Below are 8,553 nucleotides of genomic sequence, written 5' to 3' on the forward strand. Positions count from 1 at the left end.
AACCAATCACGACCATTCCCTTTCATCTATTTTATCTTCTTAACTAATCACACATATTCTTTAGTCATTAACATCTACTTTGTTAATGCACGTGTCAACTAAAAAATATCTATATTTTAGCACGGAGAAAGTAGCATGTCATTGAGTTGAATCACTTCATTAGGCGACACACTGCTCTGTGAATCTGGTTTACGCTTCGAGCCTGCAATGGCAGCAGAAATAGACACACGTTAGAAAAGACCGATGAGAGAAGATGAAGGGAGATGCATACTGTACTGGTTATATTCGGCGCCCGATATTCTACTACCGTCGATCGTTCGGTTTATAGCAAAGGCACAAGCACAACCAGCTGACGCTATAGCACGCTGCACGCCCGGCGGGCCAAACCGCAGCTAGCTGGCTAGCTAGCGCGAAGAGGAGAGGCTGGTCGGCAAGAAACTCCAAGAGTCCATGCATGGTTTCGACTCGTGTCGAGCACACTGCACACATGGCTCCCATGCAGGCGCGGCTCTCGTTCCGGCGCTTCGACCAATTGATCCTCAGCCATGCAACACTCGACACTTCACTACGCCTGCCTTGGCATGCTCGCGCATCCTGTCAATCTTACAGCAAGTTTAATAGTTGAGCTCACTGTTTACTATAAGTGAATATTAGAGCTAACTTGTATAATAGATTAGCTATAAGGTTAACTTTATTTTTTCCATTCTCTTTCTTTCTCACCCTATGAATTTAATTCATATTTCTTGTGGCTTATGTAAAGCTGGCTCTTGCATGAGAGCCAATACTACCCACTTTTTTTATCTCTCTTTTCCACGTAAGCATATAGCTTGCTTATAGCCTATTATTATTCTTGCTCTTAGAGCAGGTACAGGCTATAAGCCAGCTGCAAACATATTTTAAGAAGATAAATAAGGAGAGAGGAGAGGAGCAGGCTACAGATTTGTAGCTAGCTATAGTACGGACTCCAAGACGCAGTGTATGCATGACAGGTGGGACCAGATATTAATTATGTAGTATATAACTATTATATAAATGAGCTATTAAATTGACTATAGATGAATTGGAGTGAGTAGTTGGCTATGCTATTAAACTTGCTCTTACGCCGCGAGCGGCGATGAGATCGACACTGTGGGCGAACGCACTCCAACTACCGTATTCCGTCCCGTCCGTACTTTGCGTTTGCTATCTCCATCGCACTAGAACTAGCTTCTCCAGCCAAGTAATACTACCTCCGTCCCAAAATAAGTATAGTAGTATATATCCGTGCCTAATGTTTAACCGTTCGTCATATTTTAAAAAATTATGAAAAATTTAAAAATATTTAGTCACACATAAAGTACTATTCATGTTTTATCATCTAATAGCAATAAAAATACTAATCATAAAAAAAATTCAAATAAGACGAACGATCAAACGTTGAGCGTGAATAGTGTAAAACTACACTTATTTTTGTATTTTGGTTCGGAGGGAGTACGACGCAGCGGATGTGACGGCCGCGCGTGCGCGAGCCGACTCAGCCGAGCGAGCGAGCGAGACGGCGACGGCGGCGAGAGCGCGCGCGGACACGGGAGCAATCTTCGCGGGGCCCTGCAGAATCTAGCGTACGTGTTTCTTCCCTTCCCCATCTCGCTCACGCGCGCGGTCGAGAGTGCGAAGCACAGGCGGCCGTCGATGTGGACTGGACGCGCGGCGGCACGAAATAACTGGATCGCAGGAGCTAGCGAATTTTTTTCTTCTTCGAAACACAATTTGACAAACCTCTAATTTATTAATCCAGTATACATAAGTTCAGTGGGAAGAGGATGCGCGGCGACTCCGATTTGTCAAACATGTGGCATTAGGTGCGTAGACAGGTGATACAATCAAAAGCTTTTATCGCAAAAAAGAAATCTGAAAAAAAAAGAAATGAACGCATCAACGCATCCCTCTCGCAACCATCCACAACTGACCTACCAAGTTGCATCAAATTTAAACACTCATCAAGATTCACGCACTAACCCCACAAATTTTAATCACTCACGATACGGTCGCGTCAACTTATTATTTCCGCTCCTCTCTTGCGGTGAGTTCACGCCATCCCCCTCCATTTTCCCCAAAGCAAACGAGATTAGAGAAAAAAAAGAGAGGATTAATCGGTGACAAGAAAAACGAAGAATCCGCTGCTGCGCCGCCTGGAATAAAAGGCGCACAGGGCTTTGGGAGTTTGGGAATTTCTGAGCCAAGGAATCTCCTCCTCTTCTCTCTCCTTCGTGCTTCTCCAGTCTCCACCTCCCTGGGCGCTGTTGCCCCTTCCAAATCTGCGCCAACTGCGCCACCGTATCCCGGTTTTTTTTCCCCCGCTTCTTGTCGCTGCGCCCAATCGAGGAGGCGAGGCTGCTGGCCTCGTTTCCTCCGCGCGAGGGTTGGTGGGGCTTTCCGCGCCGCGACCAAGAAACGGTTCCCGGAGCAGGAGCTTGGAGGCTTCCGCGTGGTCTGGTGATTGAGCTCGGGACGATGGGAGGTGTAGTTCTGCGCGTCATTGCCGGGCTCAAGGTTGGATACTTGGATTTGGTGCGGATGTTCCTGTTTGCTACTGGTTTTGGGGACTTTTGAGGTGGGTGGTGGCGTCAGATTTGATCGCCTTTGGTGCGTTTCTCTGGATCATTTGTTTTGAAATTCGCTCTTGATGCTTTAAGCCGCTACCTTTCCTGACCTTTCACTCCAAAGGTTTGACCTTTTGAGTTCCTGTGCTGATTGTTCAACAGGTGATCGATCCACCAGTCCTGGGGAGTAGGCCTAATCCCTCTATGAACAATACGATCGGAAAAGCAGTCTCCTGTTCAGATGCTGCCCATTAAACTAGTCCCAGTGTTGTACAAAGATTCTGTCTTTTGGCAGAATACAGCGATCCCCTCTGCTTCTTGTCCAGGGCAGAATACAGTTGCTCCAACTCGATGTTGGTATTGTAGGAGTGGATAAGTCGTAAGGATCTTTAAACTGCACGAGTGGAGCAAAGCCATGGATATGCCTACGCCATCCAACCGTGCTGGCTGCAATGGCAACACCGGCGGTTCTATGGGCCCTTCAGATGATCCTTATGGTGCAGCAGCCATGAACCTTGATTGTTACTCGGAGATTTACAGCCCTTCGGTGGCCGACCAACTATTCTCGCTGCTAAATGATCCAGCTGCACACCGGATGTTTGCTATGTGGCCATCCATGGGATCATCGCCGTGTGCTGCTGGTACGAGTGAAGATATGCCGCTCGATGCATATTCTGGCCTAGGGGAGGCAGTGGAAGAACCTTCTCAAATAATGTCAGTGAATCCAACTGAAGCAGAGAAAACGGGCAAGAGTTCAGGCGAGCTTGGTTCGGACGATGGTGCCCATCAAGGGAGTAGCATGGTTCCAAGGTCTGTTGTGGGCAGTTCACTTGCTGACAGGATGCTCATGGCTTTGTCCTTGTTCAGGGAATCATTGGGCAGCGGTGCTCTTGCCCAAGTCTGGATGCCTGTTGAGCAGGAGGGTCATGTTGTGCTGAGTACATGTGAGCAACCTTTTCTACTCGACCAGGTTCTTGCAGGGTATCGAGAAGTATCCAGGCACTTTGTGTTTTCAGCGAAGGAGGAGCCTGGTCTACAGCCAGGGCTTCCAGGGAGGGTCTTCATCTCTGGGGTGCCAGAATGGACCTCAAGTGTCCTCTACTATAATAGGCCAGAGTATTTGAGGATGGAGCATGCTCTCCATCACGAGATACGTGGGTCACTTGCAATGCCAATTTATGACCCCAGCAAGGATTCTTGCTGTGCAGTGTTTGAGCTTGTTACAAGAAAGGAGAAGCCTGATTTCAGTGCAGAGATGGACAACGTTTGCAATGCCTTGCAGGCAAGTTCTAACTTGATGATGTTATACCATGAAATTATCACTTTCAAAACTTAAATAGGCGAATTTTGAGTACAAGTGATGGATACTATTGCTAATGCTATCCCATCTATACTTATGGCTGGATTCTGTAGTGCGTCATATGTCATCATTTGTTAGCAACTTCTATAAACACTGTGGTAAAGTACATATACTAGATATGCATCCGATTCCTTGTTTCATTTGTGGATGCCATGAAGAAAAGAGTACACTTAAAGTTCGATGCAAGTTTTCCAATTCCTATGGAACCATACAGAGTGTTCTTTTAGCAAACATATCCAGTATGTAGTTCTAAGCAGCGTATTGCATACTAACGAATTCCTTGAAATCAATTATTGGCATTCTCAAAACGTTTTGAGGACCTTTTTTTATACATATATTGGTACTAAATCCTTAGGATTTTAACTACCACAAAAATTCCCCAAATCCAAATAAGCAAATACCCCCCCTTGTGTAGTTTCCACCACAGTAGTTTCAGTACCCTTTATATAACACTGATTTAAATATAGTGTAATTCACCATTTGGTAATATGAAGTAGTTTCATTATCCTTTATTAGATTGATTTATTCTAGCAATCACTATCCATTTGCTAATATATCATCCGGTGTTGTCAGAAAAAAAAATCCTATCCTTCCCTTAATTCCTTTGCGTACTACATAATAATTCATTGAGTTGATAATAATAATGTGAAGTTGTGGGTTCATTTCCGTTCTTATCAATGGTAAACTCTGGATATTATTTTGTTTTATGGTCTAATATTTCACTTGGTACTTTCATTTGATACTAAACACATTACTTTTCTGCAGGCAGTGAACTTGAAGGCTACAAAAGGTTCTAGCAATCAGAAGGTACCATCTTCACCTTTTGAGGTCTGAACGGTTATATTGTGATAATTTCTCTTGCACCCCATGGAAAAATGTAAGTTCTCATTTTATTGTGTTATCTATTGACGTTTGATGAATGTACCATTTGTTTGTTTGCAGTTTTATACAGAGAACCAGAAATTTGCCTTCACTGAGATTTTAGATGTTCTCAGAGCTATTTGCCATGCACATATGCTTCCACTGGCCCTTACATGGGTTCCTACATCAAATGGTATTGATGGTGGTTATGTTGTTGGAAAGGATGGTGCCAGTTTTTCACAATCAGGGAAAACAATAATACGCATCCATGAATCTGCATGTTATGTTAACGATGGAAAGATGCAAGGTTTTCTTCAAGCATGTGCCAGACGTCATCTTGAGAAAGGGCAAGGCATTGCAGGACGAGCACTCAAATCTAATTTGCCATTTTTCTCGCCTGATATAAGAGAGTACAGTATTGAGGATTACCCTCTTGCACACCATGCACGTAAGTTTAGTCTGCATGCTGCTGTTGCCATTCGTCTAAGGAGCACATACACTGGCAATGATGACTACATACTAGAATTCTTTCTCCCGGTCAGCTGCAAAGGCAGTGGAGAACAACAGATGTTGCTGAATAACCTCTCCAGTACAATGCAAAGAATATGCAAAAGTCTGCGAACAGTTTATGAAGCAGAAGTTGATAATGTTAATGCTGGTACTGCAGCTGTGTTCAGGAAAAACAATGAGAGTTGCTTGCCAACTGGACACACAGAAAGTTCTTCACATGGTGATCAATCAATCACAGGAGCTTCATTCGAGGATACATCTTTAGCTAACAAGCCAGGAGTCATGGAACCTGAGTTGGCTGAGCAGGTGCTCTACTAACTTTAACTAAATATGTCATGCTATGCACCTGATTTAGTAAGAACCCGAGTGACATAACTTGAATATAAACTCCTTTTTAGTGTGTTCGGGTCAAAATTTTCAGCAGTAAACATGAGCAATCAAAATGAACTTGACCAAACTGAACCTTTTTAAAAGTTTCTTCTGTAGAGATATGTAGTTCTGTAAATATCTAGAATAATTGTGTCTTAGTAGTCATAGCCATTGCTGAAAATTCAATTGGATTATGTATCTTTGACTCTTGCCTATTGAATAATGTCATCAAAATCACCTTTATTAATGAGATGTGAGATTTTTATATATACCTTTCAGTTTTATTAGAGGAAAAGGTGTCCAATGGTAGTAAGCTAGTAGCAAAGTTCATTTGAACATGCTAGTAGCAACCCACCATAGTCATACTGGGATGGGTTAAATCCACAAAATCCATATTCAACATTAATACATAAATGTAATCAAGTTGATAATAAAAAGTCTAGAGTAACTTTCACAAAATCCCAGGTTTTGAAGCACCCATAACATAAAACCCCAGGTATTACGATTTGTTTCGAAGAACCCGAAGTTTTGGGGCAAAATGTTTCAAGAAACCCCATGTTAAAGCTTATATCATTGTTTTTGCTAATATATTTATGCATAATAATTGAAAAATTATAATATGAGATATTCCTGAGTATATATACATGTTAGCCTCATTTTAACAAGCATTGGTTATTGGTAGTATGATTATTTAAATGTATAGGTATCTGATTAATGTGTCAGTATTAATGAGATAATTTTGTGTTTTTTTAATCATGCAATGTAAGAGTAAGGAAGAAGATAAAATACATGCGAGGGATATGTATTTTGAGCCTACTAATGTGAACATATACCAAAAATATGATATATAATAATGAAATTATGAGTATTTGCCATAAACATGGGGTTTTGCTTTACATGTGCCTCAAAACCTGGGGTTTTGTGAAATTTACTCTAGAATCTAGAATGTGTGTATCCACTTGTTGACTGATCTCCTTCTGCGCTGCAGGTACAGCCTAGTTCCATAGGACATGCAGAGAAAAAGCGCAGTACAGCTGAGAAGAATATTAGCTTGGATGTTCTTCGTAAGTACTTCTCTGGGAGCCTAAAGGATGCTGCAAAGAGCCTTGGTGGTGAGCCTCTAGTGTCTTTTTGTAAAATGAACTTAACAAACCTTTACTGTGTTATTTGATCTACTTTATGTAAATAGGGTATAATTAAATGGTTGACTTTCTGCTGATGCCTTCTTTTAATATTGGGTGCAGTTTGTCCAACAACTTTGAAACGGATATGCCGGCATCATGGAATTTCACGATGGCCATCTCGCAAGATAAACAAGGTTAATCGTTCATTAAAGAAGATTCAAACTGTCATAAACTCTGTTCATGGTGTGGACAGATCCTTGCAATATGATCCTGCTACTGGATCTCTTGTTCCAGTAGTTTCTCTGCCAGAAAAGTTGACATTCCCTTCTTGCGATGGTTTGCCAACTCCATCAGTCGGAAAAACTGTGGAAGAGAATTCTGACCTAAAATCTGAAGAAGGGTGTTCTTTGCCTGATGGATCGCAAAGACAAAGTTGCCAGTTGCAGATCTCTGATGTGAAGAAAAGTAACGAGGATGAATTTCACATTGGCAGTGGTAACAGTGATTTTTATGGTGCAAATGCCACAGCAAAATCTAATTCTGAGGTCACACAAGGTCCATTATGTCCCACTGGTGCTTTTAGTGCTTTGCATCTCAAAGGAACAGATTGCACCAATCCTTCTAGCTCTCTCCGCCCAAGTTCCGAAAGCACCAGAAATCAAATAGTTGGAAGAAACTCACCATCTATACAACAAGAAGATCTTGATATGCTTGACAATCATGAAGCCGAGGACAAGGACCACATGCACCCTTCTACCTCTGGTATGACTGACTCTTCTAGCGGCAGCGCATCAAGCCACCCTACCTTCAAACAGAACACAAGAAGTGCTCTTAAAGATGCAGCCAGTCCTGCACTGACAGTTAAGGCAACCTACAACGGAGACACTGTGCGGTTCAAGTTCTTGCCATCTATGGGTTGGTATCAACTATTGGAAGAAATAGCAAAGAGATTTAAGCTGCCAACCGGAGCATTCCAGCTCAAGTACAAGGACGACGAGGATGAATGGGTCATCTTGGCAAACGATTCAGATCTCCAGGAGTGCGTCGATGTTCTCGACTCCATAGGGTCGCGAATCGTGAAACTCCAGGTACGAGATCTCCCTTGCATCGTCAGCAGCTCGGGAAGCAGCACCTGCTTGCAGTTGGCGGCACATAGCTCATAACATGGTAGGGAATCCTGGGCTCCTGTCACCCAACCCTCAACTGTACCATATTACAGTAGGCTAGTCTTTGTTGTAGCAACAGCCAATAGGGTTTGTATTATGTATGCAGTAGGGTGTATTATGCAGTTTAGCTAGCATCAACGGTGGAGTCATCATCCCACACAGATCAGATCATATTCTCGCAAGAAACAATGCCATTAAGGTCTTAAGTTTGTTGAACACGAGTACATGACAATAACCTGTTGTCATGATGGTGTACAGTGCTTGTGAATCGTGGTCCTGGCTCTCTGTTGTACTTCCCTCCGGTTTCATTTTAATTAACGTTTTAGACAAAGACACGGTCTACAAAATATATCTTTTACCTTATTTTTCTATTATAATATATATAATAAATAAATGCATGTTTAGTTTTATTATAGTGCTTTGAAAGACAAATCTATATATGTTGTTCTAGTTCTTTTAAACCAAATATTTTTAAAGTTATTGATGGTCAAAGTTATAAAAGTTTGACCTCAACCTTATTTTTTCTAAAACGTCAATTTATATGGAACCGGAAGGAGTACATGCTCACGAATGTTTCTGCA

At 42.2% G+C, this 8,553-nt stretch overlaps 1 protein-coding gene across 4 annotated transcripts; it reads left to right on the forward strand.

Moving 5' to 3' along the window:
• Positions 1–2,068: 2,068 nt before the first annotated feature.
• Positions 2,069–8,303, forward strand: LOC127770619 (protein NLP2). 4 transcript variants are annotated; one of them, XM_052296402.1, is made up of 6 exons: positions 2,069–2,625; positions 2,745–3,868; positions 4,712–4,770; positions 4,885–5,619; positions 6,671–6,794; positions 6,927–8,303. In XM_052296402.1, the coding sequence occupies exons 2-6, from the start codon at positions 2,998–3,000 to the stop codon at positions 7,967–7,969; spliced, it is 2,832 nt and encodes a 943-aa protein (XP_052152362.1). In that variant the 5' UTR covers positions 2,069–2,625; positions 2,745–2,997; the 3' UTR covers positions 7,970–8,303. The 4 variants fall into 4 exon arrangements, with proteins under 4 accessions (XP_052152362.1, XP_052152360.1, XP_052152363.1 ...); XM_052296400.1 differs by having other exon boundaries at positions 2,069–2,593; XM_052296403.1 differs by having other exon boundaries at positions 2,069–2,532.
• The last annotated feature ends 250 nt before the right edge of the window (positions 8,304–8,553 follow it).

Source organism: Oryza glaberrima, chromosome 4, assembly GCF_000147395.1.
Source record: "Oryza glaberrima chromosome 4, OglaRS2, whole genome shotgun sequence".
In the NCBI taxonomy this organism is placed as follows: Eukaryota; Viridiplantae; Streptophyta; class Magnoliopsida; order Poales; family Poaceae; genus Oryza; species Oryza glaberrima.

Bases quoted from the DNA above. Each gene is read 5' to 3' on its own strand.
- LOC127770619 (XM_052296402.1), top strand. From the start codon at position 2,998: ATGGATATGCCTACGCCATCCAACCGTGCTGGCTGCAATGGCAACACC. The intron at 4,771-4,884 runs GTCTGAACGGTT...GTTTGTTTGCAG, and splicing joins TACCATCTTCACCTTTTGAG to TTTTATACAGAGAACCAGAA. The intron at 5,620-6,670 runs GTGCTCTACTAA...TCTGCGCTGCAG, and splicing joins AACCTGAGTTGGCTGAGCAG to GTACAGCCTAGTTCCATAGG.